Raw genomic sequence first — 17,519 nt, 5'->3', positions numbered from 1 at the left:
TAATTGCTGGAGCCAGGTCTTACAACGGGGCTAACGAGTCCCTACTGAACCACACAGACCTTCTGCAGCTTGAGACGCGTCCACACTGCAAAATGATAGGGTTTGGACCAAAGTCTCAGCAGGACTTGTGCTTAGACCCCATCCTCCCTGGATGGGGCCTGGGACCCGAGTGCTTGCTGACCCAAGGCAGACAGATGCGTGTGTGTGGACAATATGGGGGTGGGGCTCAAACCCAAGTCTGAGCCCGGGTTTCCAATGCACTGTAGCACACCTGGGAAACTGAGCTTGATATCCACTGAAAAGGCACATGCTCTGAAAGGGGAAGGATGCTAGCACCACACTCTGTTACAACCTGGCTCCTAGAGGGGCAAGGCCAAGAAGGTGCTCGGTACAAGCGTTCACAAAAGCATTATGTTTAAGCCTTCTTCCCACACCTCTCATCCTGACTGCTTAGAGAACAGAGAAGATCTCGGCCACATGTCGACGGGAACAGGAATCCCTCCGTTACTAGTCATGGGAGTTCACCCAGGATCAAGCTGAAGTCTGGGAAAGCTGGTGTTCAGGACAGTCGGGATGGGGAGGAGAATGTCATTGTGCGTTTTAGGAGAGGAGTCTCCCAATATCACGAGAAAAATGTGTCCCAAATTCAAAAAGCAGAAGAGGGTCTTCAGCCCTGGATATTCAGAGTGCATCCGCCCTATCTAATCTTTGGCAAACACAACCCACTTCTCCCTCAGGCAGTACCAGGCAGATGGTCTGCAGTATGCGTGAACAATCAGACCGGGACACTAACGTGGTCAGAAAGCAACAGCCTTCTGAGCCCAGATGGAGCATACAGAATCTCCTCTGCCCTGTCCTGTTCGACCTTCCAGCCCTGGCAGAAGAGCAAGAGAAGGATTAGACGCTGAGGAACTTTCCCAAAGGATATGCTGCATGTTGCTCCTTCAACATAGTCTGTGTATTTTAATGCTTCTAAAAGAGAACCCACCAGAGTCCTGGCTGTCTTCTCCCCGCTCTCTAGAGTTACCCACTAAAACACACCAAGACTTGACCCTCAAGAAACCTCAATCCACTGGGAGTCATGGAGAGCCACCAAAAATAAATCACAGACCATGACACCACATTGCAACATATGCCAAGTAACACGACTGCTACAGGAACCAGCCACCCTGTGACGGCTCTGAGGCACTGCAGCTCAGTCCGACCCAATACCTACCCCCCCAAATGGCTACTGACGTGTACAGGGGTTCCCTACAACAAGCTATTCCCACCAGAGCATGGCATTGCTCCTTTGTGACAGGAACAACTTCAGGCAGCATTGCCTAATGTTTTCACAGCCCGAGTCCAAGCGTGCCAAGATCTGGTGACATTTCGACACCTGTCCTCCTTAACGCTCAAACTGGCACATGGAGCAGCATCGAGCTGAACTGTGTTCGTGGCTCTTTGGAGTGGATAGTTGAAGAGAAAAAGGCCAAACAGCTTTAAAACTAGATTGGTCATAAATATACCACAATGTCTAGAACAGCGAAACGCCCCTGGACCTCGCCGCCACTGAGCAAATTAAACTTTTCCTACAAAAACAGGGGTATCCACCTCCTGGGATCTCCCAGAGTAGAGTTACTTTAAGAGAATATTTGAAAAATAAACAATACAGAAAATTTGAGGCGTCAGTTATTGGTCATTGGGGGTAACATACAGCGTATAGGGGGATGTAAGTATTTTGGTGTTGGGCAGCACACATAATATATACAGACTGCAACGTGACATACGTCATGTCCTGTATGTGTCATCTGCTTGCAAACTTGACAAGAAACTGTCAGCAAAAAAATTACAGCCCATGTTTTCAAACTTCTGCTCCTTAAATAAAAATAAATAAATAAAAGTTTAGGTGCCTAAATAAATAAATATTTAGGTGTCTAAATAGAAGGACAGTAAAAGCTTTTTTTAATCCGGCATGTGGGGGGGAATAGGGGGTGCCGGTAAGTGAAAAATTACTAAGAGGAAGGGGATCCTGGGTATGAAGGATGGCAGCGGAGCCTAACGGTTAAACGTTTAACCGGTACAATTTTAATAGTTTAAACGTTATTTACGACCCTAGCCCTAGCTACTGAAGGATCCTGTATGACCACCGCCTCCGGTGGCAGGTCCATTCCTCCCCCACAGTGAAACCACAGTAGAACCTCAGAGTTACGAACTGACTAGTCAATCACACACCTCATTTGGAACCAGAAGTACACAGGCAGCAGCAGAGACAAACACCCCCCCTTTCCCAAAAGCAGCAAATACAGTACAGTTCTGTATTAAACAAACTATTAAAAAATAAAAGAGGAAACAGCATTTTTCTTCTGCATCGTAAAATTTCAAAGCTGTATTAAGTCAATGTTAGTTGCAAACTTTAGAAAGAACCATAATGTTTTGTTCCGAGTTAAGAACAACCTCCATTCCTTGAGGTGTTCATAATTCTGAGGTTCTACTGTCTTGACTAATGGAGGAAATCCCCTCTTTGGGTTGCCTTCCCCCCCAAAGTTCTGCATACATACACGCTACTCACGCACCCACACAAACATTCCATCGATAGTCCATGTCTACGTCTGCTGGCAGGGAAGGACCGGCAAGGGATACGTAACTTCTGAGGGGCACTCACACTACACAGGTATAGACAGTAGGTAAGAAAGGCTTCAGTGGTAGAACTTATTTCTACTGTGGTAGTGCCTAGGAATCCCGATCATGGCCCAGGACCCGACTGTGCTAGGTAGCGTACAGACAGACCAAAATGTAATCTTTATAGGGCAGGGAGAGTCAATCTACCGATAAGACAAGAGATAACAGGTGGTAGACAAACAGAGGCGCACAAGGAAACTATGAGACGGTATCGGTCACAGCACACCAGGTTCCTCTCCTGCCAAGTGTTCGTAGGCATGACGGCAAAGGAGGACATGGGGGTAGCTTTGCAGATGTTTATGGGGCGCTCCTCTGCATGGGGACAACTGAAGCAACCAAGAACCCAATCCTCATATGAGCAATCATTAGACAAAATGGCCCCAATGGCTTCCAGGCTCCTATGAGGTATTGTTTGTAGGATTAGCTCTCAAAGTTTTCCAAATCCCAGTCAATTGATAAGAATAAGTATCTGTTCCAATAATGTATATGCTGCTCCACCGCTAGTGGACTGAATCAGTGATAGATCTGACTGATGTACAAGTCTTCGCATGCTGTGGGATCACGGAGATGCTGCTCAAAAGGAAAGCCCACGTGGTAATGACCCAAACAGCACCATAAAAAGAGATTCCTGGTGGTGCCTGTGGTGATAATTGGGCTTACAAATTTACCTTAAAATTGTGAGCTCAACGGTGAGAAAGTTTATAAAGTGTCACACAAACTTATAACAATACATGTTGATGAGAAAATCTACAAAAAAAAGAGGAGGGGGAAAAGCTAGGTTAGTCCAAACAAAAAGGCCTACAGCTATAACTCAAGGACTGTGTTAAAGTTGTGCCTGGCAAACAAGAGGGGGTGGGACCGGAAGTCAATGAACGAAAATTGATGTGTCAGAAACTCGGCCGAATGGGTGAGCAAAATAATGAGGGGAAGGGCTATTCCACCCATCATTCCCTTTTGGGTTCTTAAACAGAACAAACTTTTGGGGAAGTTAACAGAGATGGACGGGCAGAGAGGCTATCGCGATGCTGGCTGACTGAAAGAAAAGAGAAGAAGAGGAGGAAGAAGAGAGCTTCACCATCATATGGCTGCCACCCCCACCACCTCCTAGGACCATGGACCTTCTTCATCCTGATCCTGAGAGATGTCCCAACTAGACTGGGCCAGAGAGAGAGCCAGATGACAGTGCCGTCTCTACCGGCTCTGGCTAAATCCTGATCACCACCTGGGATGTAAGCCACATATTAGACACCTCTAGTCACATCTCCCCGCACCCCCTGCCCTGCCTTCTGTCTAATATGTGGCTTAGCCGGCCAAGACTATAGATTCTGCAGAAACAGCTGTTCCGTAGTCTGATGCTGGCAGCAGCTTGCCGGGTCTCAGAATGGCTGATCAGACCATATGCTGGGCCTATTCCTCCTCCAGCAGCAAGGCTGCAAGTGAGAGTCAGAACCAGAGACAGACGCTGCAGACCCTGGTGGGTGTTGGTCTTGTTTTGCCTTCTAGGAAACAGGAACAGACTAACAGCAACAGCTCCAGCCCATCTCAACTAAGTGTCTTCCCTTTCCCCAAAGGGACAGTTATTACCAGGTGTAAAACCATCTAGGAGACTGTCAAACGGGGGGTGGAGGTGTCTTTCTAAAAAAGTCTCTCTGGGTAGATAGAAAGAGACAAGGGATGTTGTTAACATGAAAGCCTTATTTAGTACTTTACATTTCAAATGCTGTATCGGTTTTTCTTTTATTAAAGGTTCGAACGGATTTCTAATGGTGTTTGCAACATGGTACTCAACAGGCAGAGGTCTTGGTCTAGCAAATCCTGAACCTTGTTTAAAACGGTTTAATGTTGGACAGTTCACAGGCCTTTGACTCTTCGGGCCCATATATTGCACCTAAAAGCAGCGATACTCAGACTGAGGCTCGGGAGCCGCAAATGGCTCTTTGCAGCACCTATTAAAACACCGATTCAATTAACAACCAACCAATCCAAGTTACTGGCCAATCAGGATGCCTTTACTATGTTCTTAACCAATTATAGAATAGTTGGTCAGTCATTTTGCGGTGAGAATGTTACACACACATTCACAGTACGTATGTACGTAGATTGGTTCATTTAATAATAATGGAGATATCCTATCTCCTAGAACTGGAAGGGACCTTGAAAGGTCATCAAGTCCAGCCGCCTGCCTTAGCAAGATCAAGTACTGATTTTGCCCCAGATCCCTAAGTGGTCCCCTCAAGGATTGAACTCACAACCCTGGGTTTAGTAGGCCAGTGCTCAAACCACTGAGCTATTCCTCCCCTCTTTACTATCAGGTCACACTACCGTGGCTCTTTCTTGGCTCCTGGACCACTGAAGTCCGAGTGTTACTTCAAGTCAGTGATACAACGGGCCTTTAATCGGAAAGGACACCTCATAAGAAGAGGCTGAAAGAGCTAGACTTGTCTCACCTAGCAAGATGAAGGCTGGGAGTGGATCAGATGGCTCTCTATGAATACACTGGGGGCGGGGCGGGGAGGTAAACACCAGGGAGAGAGAAGAGCTATTGAAGCTAAAGGACGATGCTGGCACAAGAACAAACGGGGATAAACTAGTCAGGGATCAATGGAGGCTGGAGAAGGTGGTTTCTAGCCATCAGAGGAGGGAGGCTCTGGAATAACCTTGCAACAGTCGCAGTGGGGGCAAACCACCAAACTTGTTCTAAGTTGGTGCTTGGTATGTTTATGAATGGGATGATCTCACAGAGTTGTCTGCGATAGCAGGGTCTGGGCTTGAGGACGCAGGAGGGCCCCTTCCAGTCCTATGTCCCTTTACTCCCTTCCTGGATGCCAGTTTATCTGCCTCCGAAAGACTAAAGGGGCTGAGCTGACCCAGCTGGGGTCAGAACTGCGGTGTCAGGGAGTCCAGGGGTTCCAGCTGTGAGCCGCACAGCCTGATCCCATTCCCTTTTAGTGAAGTACAAAGCACTTGTACTTGGGTGTAGTTTTGTTGATCTTGGGCAGAAATCAAAGTGCCAATATTCCCCTTTACGTGGGGGGAAGGCACCGTTTTTAAAACAGCGCGTCAGATTTCCAGATAGTGTTTCCAGATCAGTGTTCTGGGTTGGGGTTTTTAAAATACAGACTCAGATCAGGAATTTGACACTGGATGGTATGTTATTACCATTTCAGTAACTCCACTACGCAAAGTTCAAAGCGGACTCAAGAGGGTTTTACAGAGAACTTAGAGCTGTGCTCTGGATTGGCATTACACAGGAAATCTGGCCATGGGGTGGACCCAAATGTGGTTTTTTTTTTTATAAACAAAGCCAGGCAACAATGAAAGTCTGTTTACATCATTAAGCATCTGTGTCCTCCAAAAATCAAAGATACAGCTTTGGTCCTGCCCAGTTGCAGTTCAAAGTGCTGGCAAATCGCTGCTGAAACAAAGAAATCTTCCAGAAACTGGCACAGAGAAAATGAAGAGTTTGTCCATCTAAGATGATTCTGACAAGCACCATCCTCTCACCTACCCATCCTCTTCCTTCCTTTGGACCAGACAAGTTATATCCGGAGGAAAGGAAATCTGACCCAATGAGCTATAGTCCACTCTGGAGCGAAGACGAAAGTGAGCACACGAGAGAGATCTTCTTGGCCATTGATAATGTGACAGAGGGGATGGATATCAAACCTGTTTTCCAAACTCTCATTTGTTAAAGTATCAACTATGGCCCCAACCCTACACACGATAAAAATAATGACCGATGCATTCCTTGAGGAGTTAACAATCCAACAAACGGACAAGAAAGAAACCCTCGGTATAACAATATGTTTCTATGTCTGAAAGGCAACTCTTCTAGCAGCTGGTAAATGCACAGCCCTTGTAATCCAATGTTCCCTACACCAGCCACCTTGGTCAGACAAGAAAACATCTGGTCATCGATACAAACCTGAGCTTCAACTCATAGCTACTCCATCTGCTCACTATTATAGACAGCGCTGGTGGCCTTATAGTCACCTGCTCATCTTCAAGCCGATATGGACCATCCAGTGAATGCATAGTAAGGACACTTCATTTAAAACAAAACAAAACAAAAAAAAACAACACACCACAGGCCCGGGTCAGAAGAGGAACTAGGGTGACCAGACAGCAAATGTGAAAAATCGGGGGGGAGGGGGGGGGAGAAATAGGAGCCTATATAAGAAAAAGACCCAAAAATCAGGATTGTCCCGATAAAATCGGGACATCTGGTCACCCTAAGAGGAATAGAGGGAAGTTAATAAACTACAGAACAGGTGATAACCCATCAGCTGGCTCATCCTAGCCAATTCCATAACGCAAAAGTTATTAAATGCAACCGGTTGACGCAGTCATCTGGCTGGCTCCTCTGGTGTAAGCGAGCATATGCGGCAACCCCTTTCCCAAGTTTCTCAGAGACACTGAGATGTAGGCGCTTGTCAAAGCAATCTATCTCAAATCAAAAAATCCCCAGATTCAATTGCGCACATTTCGAAGAGGCGAGTTAAGTGCGCAGTCTGAACAAACAAGCTAGTAAGAGTTTCCACTTTTGAACAAAAAGCTAACTCAAAAAACAGATGTGGGCCAAATTTCGTAATGGCGGGGGGGGGGGGAGAAGGGGGAAAGCAAGAGGAAATCTACACCTTCTTAGGAAAAATCCAGAGCCACATTCGTCCCTGGTGTAACTCTTGATGCTGGTGAATTATCAGCTGAACACATTAACCTGACAAAGAAAAACATCTGCAAATATCCCGGCTTCCTCAAAGCAGCAGTGGGTGGGCACCGCGGACTTAGTTAGCGGACAGAGGTCAGGGGGGTTAACAGTGAACATAAAGCAGATGCGCCATCATGAGGCACCAGGAGTATGTATGGATCGGCATCTGCAACACACAGAAACACGGTTAAACGTACTGGTCAAGCAGCAGAACTGCATAAGGACTCGAGCTTCTCCTCCTTCTGACTTGATGGACAACTTAGGCCTCTAGCATGCAAACTTTACTCCTGCAAGTAACGCCACTAACTCCACAGGGAGTACTGGGGGGGGGGGGGGGGGGCAGGGGGACGGACAAGACAAGGAGAAAAATGGTAAAGAAAGGCTGCGGACAGCAGCAGCTGGGATCCCCAGGTAGTTTTCCATCCAAGTACTAGCCAGGCCCGGGACCGGATCAGGTCCTTAAAGCTTTTAGAGTGAATTTAGTGGTGGTGAAAGAGGCGAGATGGAGACTTCTGGAAACGGAGGCCACCTCCACGCTATGGGCACTGTAACGTAGACTCTTCCTACAGTGATAGAAGGGTTTTTTCAGTCGCAACAGTTAATCCAAGTCACCAGGGCCTGATGGAATGCATCCTAGAATACTCAAGGAGCTAATAGAGGAGGTATCTGAGCCTCTAGCTATTATCTTTGGAAAATCATGGGAGACGGGAGAGATTCCAGAAGACTGGAAAAGGGCAAATATAGTGCCCATCTATAAAAAGGGAAATAAAAACAACCCAGGAAACTACAGACCAGTTAGTTTAACTTCTGTGCCAGGGAAGATAATGGAGCAAGTAATTAAGGAAATCATCTGCAAACACTTGGAAGGTGGTAAGGTGATAGGGAACAGCCAGCATGGATTTGTAAAGAACAAATCATGTCAAACCAATCTGATAGCTTTCTTCGATAGGATAACGAGTCTTGTGGATAAGGGAGAAGCTGTGGATGTGGTATACCTAGACTTTAGTAAGGCATTTGATACGGTCTCGCATGATATTCTTATCAACAAACTAGGCAAATACAATTTAGATGGGGCTACTATAAGGTGGGTGCATAACTGGCTGGATAACCGTACTCAGAGAGTTGTTATTAATGGTTCCCAATCCTGCTGGAAAGGCATAACGAGTGGGGTTCCGCAGGGGTCTGTTTTGGGACCGGCTCTGTTCAATATCTTCATTAACGACTTAGATATTGGTATAGAAAGTACGATTATTAAGTTTGCGGATGATACCAAACTGGGAGGGATTGCAACTGCTTTGGAGGACAGGGTCATAATTCAAAATGATCTGGACAAATTGGAGAAATGGTCTGAGTTAAACAGGATGAAGTTTAACAAAGACAAATGCAAAGTGCTCCACTTAGGAAGAAAAAATCAGTTTCACACATACAAAATGGGAAGAGACTGTCTAGGAAGGAGTACGGCAGAAAGGGATCTAGGGGTTATAGTGGACCACAAGCTAAATATGAGTCAACAGTGTGATGCTGTTGCAAAAAAAGCAAACGTGATTCTGGGATGTATTAACAGGTGTGTTGTGAGCAAGACATGAGAAGTCATTCTTCCGCTCTACTCTGCTCTGGTTAGGCCTCAGCTGGAGTATTGTGTCCAGTTCTGGGCACCGCATTTCAAGAAAGATGTGGAGAAATTGGAAAGGGTCCAGAGAAGAGCAACAAGAATGATTAAAGGTCTTGAGAACATGACCTATGAAGCAAGGCTGAAAGAATTGGGTTTGTTTAGTTTGGAAAAGAGAAGACTGAGAGGGGACATGATAGCAGTTTTCAGGTATCTAAAAGGGTGTCATAAGGGGGAGGGAGAAAACTTGTTCACCTTAGCCTCTGAGGATAGAACAAGAAGCAATGGGCTTAAACTGCAGCAAGGGAGGTCTAGGTTGGACATTAGGAAAAAGTTCCTAACTGTCAGGGTGGTTAAACACTGGAATAAATTGCCTAGGGCGGTTGTGGAATCTCCATCTCTGGAGATATTTAAGAGTAGGTTAGATAAATGTCTATCAGGGATGGTCTAGACAGTATTTGGTCCTGCCATGCGGGCAGGGGACTGGACTCGATGACCTCTCGAGGTCCCTTCCAGTCCTAGAATCTATGAATCTATGAATCTATGAATCCGGCTCTATGAGCGGCGGTAGCTGGGTTGACCTAAGAATTCTTCCATTGACCTAGCTGTATGTACACGGGGTGTGTGTGTGTGTGTCTGTGTCTGTGTGTGTGTGTGTGTGTGGTCATCTTAACTATGGCGTTCAGGAGGGTGAATCTCTCACTGTTGTTATTATAGGTAGCTAGGTGGATCTAAATTTTAAGCACAGACCAGGCCTAAGGATGGAATTTTCAAAGGCCCCTAGGGCGTTAGGCAGCTGAATCTGCAGTTGAAAAATCCCAGTCTAATATATTATTGTTTATTATTTGTGTTAATGTAGCACCTAGGCACCCAGTCACAGATTAGGAACTCGGCGTACTAGACGGCACAGAAAGTCCTTCTAATCCACACAACAGGTATAATCCAGGCAGCAGCACGGCAAACCTCCCCTCTGGCCAAGTGCCTCACCCATGACCTGGAAGGACAAATGGTGACAGAGTATTTCCATCCCATTGACCCCTGTGCAGAGCCTGCCAAGAATGATGTTGGCACCCGTCCGCGAGGAATAACACCGAGTGCTGCCAACTCCCATAAACCGTTGAGCAATCAGGGTGTTTGGGTCACTACCGACCTGTTCTGGATTTGTAGGTCACCAGCTCAAAAAGTTCTTTAGCCATTACCTGTCCCCACAGCTAGCCAGACCCCTCATGAAGCCAGAAATAGCGGCAATCCTTACGCTGCTTGTTGATCCCAACAATTCTATGTATTAATCTGATTAGTGGAGGCTTCTCAGCTGGAGCCGAGCTGATACACTGGACTGAAGCGTATCGCTGGGTAAAATTCCCAGCGCCCTGACCAGGTGACAGCATTGGCAATCTGCAAATTGATATACGTGTGCCTAACTCGCCCGAAAACAACATGGCAAAATCTGAAAGCAAAAGATTTAATTTTTAAAAAAACAACGAGGAGTCCGGTGGCACGTTAAAGACTAACAAATTTGGACATAAGCTTTCGTGGGTAAAAAACCCACTTCTTCAGATGCATCTTAAGAAGTGGATTTTTTACCCACGAAAGCTTACGTCCAAATAAATCGGTTAGTCTTTAAGGTGCCACCGGACTCCTTGTTGTTTTTGTGGATACAGACTAACACGGCTACCCTTCTGATACTTAATTTTTAAAGCCATTCAAGGATTTTAACATCAAAAAAGTGCCCTCCACCCTTTTCTCTCTGTTACCTTTGCAGAACACTTCATATCCTATAATAATCCTTCAGTTTACCTTGGTTGCATGAGGACTAGTTTTACGTTAGCGGGGCAGCAAATTGAGATAATCCTGACAGCCCATCACACCAGCAGCGGTTTGATGGCAAGATCTCTCCCCCTCTGCAGCACCAAAGTGGGATCCAACCCTGATGCAGCATCTGGAGCCTGACTGCAGGAAAAACAACAGTGTGTTGATAAATAGCAGCCAACGCAGCGGAAACACAAACAGCTCACACAGAGATCAAGAACATGGACGCAGATGATTAAAACGAACAAAAGGAAGCCTGGTGTTTCGGGCCACTACCTGTTTTTGTTTTGTTTTTTTAAATGATTTGTTTCTCAAAGTGCTAAATGAGTGAACAAATGGAGACGGATGCCCTCATGCAACAGCCACATTCTTCTTTCCCCCGTCCAGATGCTGGCTGGTCTGGAAAGGCACATCAGATCCACAATTTCCACGGAACGGAGAAGCTCTGCGCAAAGCCCAGGAGGGGGACAGAGCCTGATCTGTCTCTGGAAGCTGACAGAGCACCCCCCAAAAAAACCTCTTTGTATTACAGCACCTACCAACAAAGTGTGTGCCATAGATACTTCACTGACTTCACCCATGTCCGATCGGCTCTCATTCCGCTAACTCAGGCTGAAATATTTAAACAGACTTCAATTCTGTCACATTGCAAAGATGCAGTATGCCTGGCTGTACTTTGTCTCTTTGTCATTTGTTTGGAGTTCCCCACAGCTCAGTCCCTATTTACCTCCACTAACAAAACTCAGAATACGTCTGGCCATCATAGATACAACCACTAGGATACCAGGCCTTAGAGAGGTGTACTCAGAGCAAACTCCTTTGAAATATGAGGCAGCCAGAAAGGATCACGGAGCATTTACTTGTGCAACTTACAAGGCCCCAAGCTACATTAGAAGAAACATGCAGGTGAAAGGAGATTACACAGAAAATCCCATCCTTGAAATCTTGCTAAAAGCTTTGGGTATTGCTGGCAGAAGACTCAGTTACACAGGGAAAAAGCAAAGATGCATTCAAAAGAAACTTACAAGCCCATTCTTCCTGGGACTTCATCTCCACCGGTGTATTGCAGGCGGCTCTGTGGCAGCCACAGGGAGCAACTTCAAACACATATGTTCTTTATTTATTATTTTTAGGCCCCTCCTCCTCAGTGTCTCATTGCACCTCCTTCCACGGAAGCCAGTTGGTTGGTTTGAAGCTTCCTCCCCCCTTCCAAGACTGAATCGCATTCCAGCAGCAACCAGCTGGCCTGCCCCACTTGCTCCACCCAGGCCAGGAGTCAGAGACCCCACCCACACTAGTCTTGAATTCCAGCACTTAACCTTCCCGAGTTCCCACTGGGATCTGCTTCTGCTAGTTTCACTGGAAACTTTTCCAATCCCACAACAAAGAGGTAAGGTACCAAGACCAAAAAACCCACCATACAAAAACAGAGGCATTCTACTGCGTCTCAGCTCTATAAACCCCATATGGAGACAAGCCATTTCCCCCTCCTCACTGAAATGCAGCCATCTCTTGGGTGGAACGTGGCAGCTGCTAAACAGCACGCAGCAGCTTACACAATAGTTTAGAAGAGGAAGCGAATAAGCCTGTAGTCTAATAAAACTGCAGGGGATTTTCAGTAAGTGGAATTACATACATTTGAATTCACACAGGAGATAAATCATACTCTGCACTTTTATAACACCCTTGGTCAGAGGATCTCAAAGAGCTTTATATACTTAATGCATTAACGCCTACCCCAGGGGCTGCTGAGATGAGTATTACCCCCCACCTTTGCATCTAGGGAAACTGAGGAACAGAGCTATTAAGTGACTTGCCCGGGTCATACAGGGAATCAGGGGCAGAGCCAGGAACAATACACAGATCTCCTAACCTATCAAGAGTGTTCCCTGCTCTTCCCGAAAATGCCATCGGACCGTTCGTGACCACAGAAGGAGAAAGGCCTCTTTTTCACATCCAGCGCAAGGAACAAGCTATCAAATGGATCCTTTGGGACGGAGTTCTGGACGCAGGGGGTGTGACTGAAATTAGATTGCAAGTGGGGGGGGCCAAGAATACAGGGGGCAAGGGCAGAAAGGACTCTCTAGAATAGATTATATCCAGGGTATCATCCCAAACGTCACTAGAGGATCTAGCTCGCTGCCAGCTGGCCCAATGGTAACACTTTCATTGGCCTCAGTTACTGTAACTTGCTCCCACTATCGGCTGCCCTGTCCCCACTTCCCACACTCCCTCACCTGTTCCCGCCCTTGAAGCGGGAAGGCATCAATGGCTGCTTGTGTATTTCAGGCACCTGGACAGACCCTCCTTCCTAGCCTGCAAGAACTTTCATAATCTTGGAGATGTCCTTTCCCACCCACCACATCCTTTAATGAATCTCAAAGCCATCTGGTATTCACGGAGCACAGGGCCGAGCTGGTATTTGTGGAGTACCGGTGTCACGCAGTCCCCGGGCGATGCTCTGGAACTGCTCCCCACAAAGCCAATCAGGACTTTGGGGAGCCTCCTCTTCCTTGGAGCAGACTGTCTCCAGGGCAAGAAGCTCACACGGCTTCACCTTCCTGGGTCTGACCTTGGAGCATTTAGCATATGCCCCTCCGTGCGCTTCCCACAGCAAGTCCACCCAGGCGGGGTCCTGGGGAAGCCAGAGGGTCCTGCACTCCCACTTCGCAGTCAGACGTGACTCTTAGCCAGCCAGTAAAACAGTGGTTTATTAGATGACAGGAACACGATCTAAAACAGAGCTTGTAGGTACAGAGAACAGGACCCCTCAGCCGGGTCCATTTTGGGGCCCAGCAATGGAGACATCCACGTCTGCACTCACTTCCCGTCCCCAGCCAGCTCCAAACTGAAACCCCCTCCAACCCCTCCTTTCTGGCCTTTGTCTCTTTCCCGGGCCAGGAGGTCACCTCATCTCTTTGTTCACCTTTAGCTATTCCCTTGCAAGGGGGGGGAAGGGCCCCAGCCATTTGTTGCCAGGATACAGGGTGACAGCCATTTATGCAAACTGGAGCCTAAGAAATGCATAGGGGAAACTGAGGCACCCACACAGTATTCAGAGAAAACATTAAGAACACTCCCACTTCGTCACAACCGGGAACATCCTTCCCCACACAGACGCCTCTACCTCCATCCAGTTTCTTCGCAGGGAGTAGCATATACTGCCCCTTCATTGATTGTACCCTCTTTGGGGCAGGGACCATCTATTACTCTGCGTTTGTACAGCACCAAGCACAAGAGGGCCCCAATCTTGGCTCGCCCTGAGGCTCTACCATAATAGACATAAGGATGAATAAAAACAGCAATAGGAGACAACCTCTGTGTATCCAATCCTTGATTTTCACCATGTCCTTTTGTCCTATTAAAGAGCCCCAAATTTAACTGAGCGCCCAGCCCTCAGGCTCAAGTCATTCTCTTTACAGAGACCCGGCATCCACAGACACTAGCCACCTACTACACCTCCAGCCCGATAGAACGCGGTCCTCGGGAGCCAACAAATCTTACCGCATTATATCGAACTTGCTTTGATCCGCCGGAGTGCGCAGCCCTGCCCCCCCCCCCCCCCGCTCCCGGAGCGCTGCTTTATCGCGTTATATCCGAATTCGTGCTATATTGGATTAGAGGTGTACTGTCACCTACCTGGCTCAGCGAAACCTGGGCTAACGGCTGGGCTGCTGACCATAGTCACCTGTGCTAATGACTAGTAAAAGTGTCAGTACCCACAACTATGCCTCCCTCTTAGTCACACTGGTTTTATGTGGTCAGCTTTTGTAACACCCACGAAAACTGCCTTCCCTTTGCAGGGCATTAACAGTTTCACACCACTTCCACCAAATGACTCAGTATCACAAGTTTCAGATGCTAACTAGGCACTGAATGAAGTGTAATCACCTCACACCCTCCTTTCACTTCCCCAAGAGAGCTTCTTGCTATTATCTTCGGTCAAGTTTCTCTGTACAAGCAGAAGCCCTCCTAGCCAAATGGCACAGTTCACTATCCTTTTGGGGTAGCATTTTCAAAAGCGCTGGTGTTTGTCTTAAGTAAATGGGAGGTTACCAGAGATGCATTTTTACATATATATACACACACACGAGATATTAGTATATTAATAACACCACCATGCTCTTATACAGGGCTTTTCATCTGCATATCTCTTAAGAGCCATAAGATAAGGTACTGCCGTCCAATTATTCAACTTGGAATATAAGCTAACCTTGCAAATTTCTACCTCATGTTTTTTCTAAAAAGTTATGTTTTAGGAATTATTTGGGGCAAATTCGATCGATTCCAAGACCAGAAGGGACCAATGTGGCTATAAATCCAGGGTGATTTTTTTTTTTTTTTTTGGAAGAGGCAAGGGAAAGGTTAGCTTTTCCATCATCAAGTTCAGTAAGTAGATTTTGTACCTCAGCTGCTGAATTTTCATGATCATTTTGCCCAACTGGTCTAAACCTTCCCCTACCTTGCCAAGAAGCCAGCTTTCCCCTTGCTGTTCCCCACTCACCGCTAGAAACCAAATTGTGCTCCGGTTAGAGCTACATTCCTCAGCCTGCTATCCTAACCCAGGTCACATTCCCTTTATCTCTCTGCCTTGTTTAATTAGTCAGCCATTAACCAACACTTTTAGCAGCCCTGGATAAATATCACAGCAGCCAGGACACTCCTTCCTGCCAGCATACACCCAAGAGTTAAGAGTTTTGCCCTGGCTAAGAGTTTACCACCACCTTCACCTAAAAAATACTAAAATCAAGAGGGAGTTTGATTGCAAGGAAAACAGTGGATTGACAAAAAACTTGGTTCTTCAGGATCAGATGTAACCTGGAAACAGGCTGCTTTGGGGTTTTATACATTGGTAGGTAAGTTTTCTGCTATAAGTATGGACAAATTATAAACAGAGCAACATGAAGCTCAAAAAACAACTCCAAAAACAGATCTGCATTATCCTGATTTGGACACACTGGTCGGAGTAAGTTCTCTCTTCCCCCGACCCCTTAAAAAAAAAATAAAACCATGTAGTAGTCCAAAAAAAACCCCCAAAAGTGGGTAAGCTAAAAGTGTAGCCCACGAAAGCTTATGCTCTAATAAATTTGTTAGTCTCTAAGGTGCCACAAGTACTCCTGTTCTTTTTGCGGATATAGACTAACACGGCTGCTACTCTGAAACCTAACCTAAACTAAACCTCATGATCCCCCTATGAGAAGTAGGTAAACTCAGTTTACCCTGACTATATTGCTGCTTCTCATGGCTGTGGAAATTAGTTATTTGTATTGTAGTAACATCTAGGAGATAATCATGGACCAGAGCCCCACTGCGGTAGGCACCATACAAACACAGAACAAAAAGACCGACAATCTCTGCCCCGTTGAGCTTACCAAGAAATCCTACCAGACATAGTATCAGGTCAGCTGAACCAGCGATAGACAGAAGGTGCCTCAGAGAAGACAAAGCTCCGGCGGCCAGAGCCGGTTTTAGTTAAACCTGCGGAGAAGTCTGTCTAATTAAATAAAATGTTGATGAGGTGGGCTGTAGCCCTCGAAAGCTTATGCTCAAATAAATTTGTTCGTTTCTAAGGTGCCACAAGGACTCCTGTTCTTTTTGCGGATACAGACTAACACGGCTGCTACGCTGAAACCTGTCTAATTAAATGTTATTCAAAACAAAACAAAAAACCACCACCACACACCAAAAAAACCAGGTGTGACCTCCAGAAGCCTGTCCACACTATGGCTCTCCACCAGCTCAGCTAAACCAGTAGGAAACCCTTTGTAAGTTTCTCTAGCGTACACAAAGTCAACATGCATTACATTTGCAGTGATAAGACAGAATAGCAAAGAAGGTTCACTGAAATCATGTCAAAATAAAAAATTAAGTTATATCAGAGGCACATACAACCTCCCCACCCCTCGCCACACACACTCCCCTTCTACCAAAAGCTGAAGAGGAAAACTGCCTTGTTAGTGTGCCCCAGCGGCTACAGCATTTGACTGTCACTCCGGGGACCTGAGTTCTGTTCCCAGTACTTCCACTGGCCTGCTAGGTGACGTTAGGCAAGTCACCTCACCCCTCAGTTCCCCATTTGTAAGATTGGGACAATGATACCGACTTCCTTTGCAAAGCACTTTGAAATCTGCTAATGAGAAGAGCTATGCATGATCAAAAATTTAACTAAACCTTAAACACCCATCAGCGCAGCTGTTCAAAAGCCCGGGCACCCAAGTCCTTCCAAGGCTGTCATTACATTGAGGCATCCGAAGAAGTGGGCTGTAGCCCACGAAAGCTTATGCTCAAATAAATTTGTTAGTCTCTAAGGTGCCACAAGTACTCCTGTTCTTTTTGTGGATACAGACTAACACGGCTGCTCCTCTGAAACTACATTGGGCATTACTTTGAAGATTCAGGATCCATTCTACTGCCCTCAAGCAGCTAATCAGTTCTGAGACGTGGCCTTCTGCAAACCAACTGTCCGCAGAGTAAAACTGGGATGACAGTTCAAACAGGCCACCCCCCTTTCCCTGATCTCAGGGTCAGGAAAAATTTCATTTTAAAACAGTGTTCAGAAGGGAAAGTTATTCCTTCACAGAACAGCGAGGTAATTCAGGGCAAACCACAACATTTCAACCTTGTTCTTCGGCAGCCTCTTCATATACACCTCTACCCTGATATAACGCGACCCAATATAACACGAATTTGGATATAACGTGGTAAAGCAGTGCTCCGGGGGGGGGGGGGGGG

At 46.4% G+C, this 17,519-nt stretch overlaps 1 protein-coding gene across 4 annotated transcripts in view; it reads right to left on the bottom strand.

Annotated features, from left to right (window-relative positions):
• Positions 1 to 17,519, bottom strand: part of PAK4 (p21 (RAC1) activated kinase 4) — a 95,699-nt gene that overhangs the window by 35,148 nt on the left and 43,032 nt on the right. For 2 of the 4 annotated variants that reach the window (XM_026658838.2, XM_026658841.2), the window contains exon 1: positions 11,813 to 11,855. The exons of the other annotated variants lie outside the window; for them this stretch is intronic. In XM_026658838.2, the coding sequence (XP_026514623.1) occupies positions 11,813 to 11,837 (25 nt within the window). In that variant the 5' untranslated portion in view covers positions 11,838 to 11,855. Of the gene's footprint in view, positions 1 to 11,812; positions 11,856 to 17,519 lie in introns of those variants that run through there. 4 annotated transcript variants of the gene reach the window in all.

This window comes from Terrapene carolina, unplaced genomic scaffold (genome assembly GCF_002925995.2).
Source record: "Terrapene carolina triunguis isolate 2854851 unplaced genomic scaffold, T_m_triunguis-2.0 Scaffold517, whole genome shotgun sequence".
In the NCBI taxonomy this organism is placed as follows: Eukaryota; Metazoa; Chordata; order Testudines; family Emydidae; genus Terrapene; species Terrapene triunguis.
The sequence above is the reverse complement of the archived record's forward strand: the minus strand, read 5'-3'. Positions and strand labels throughout refer to the sequence as shown.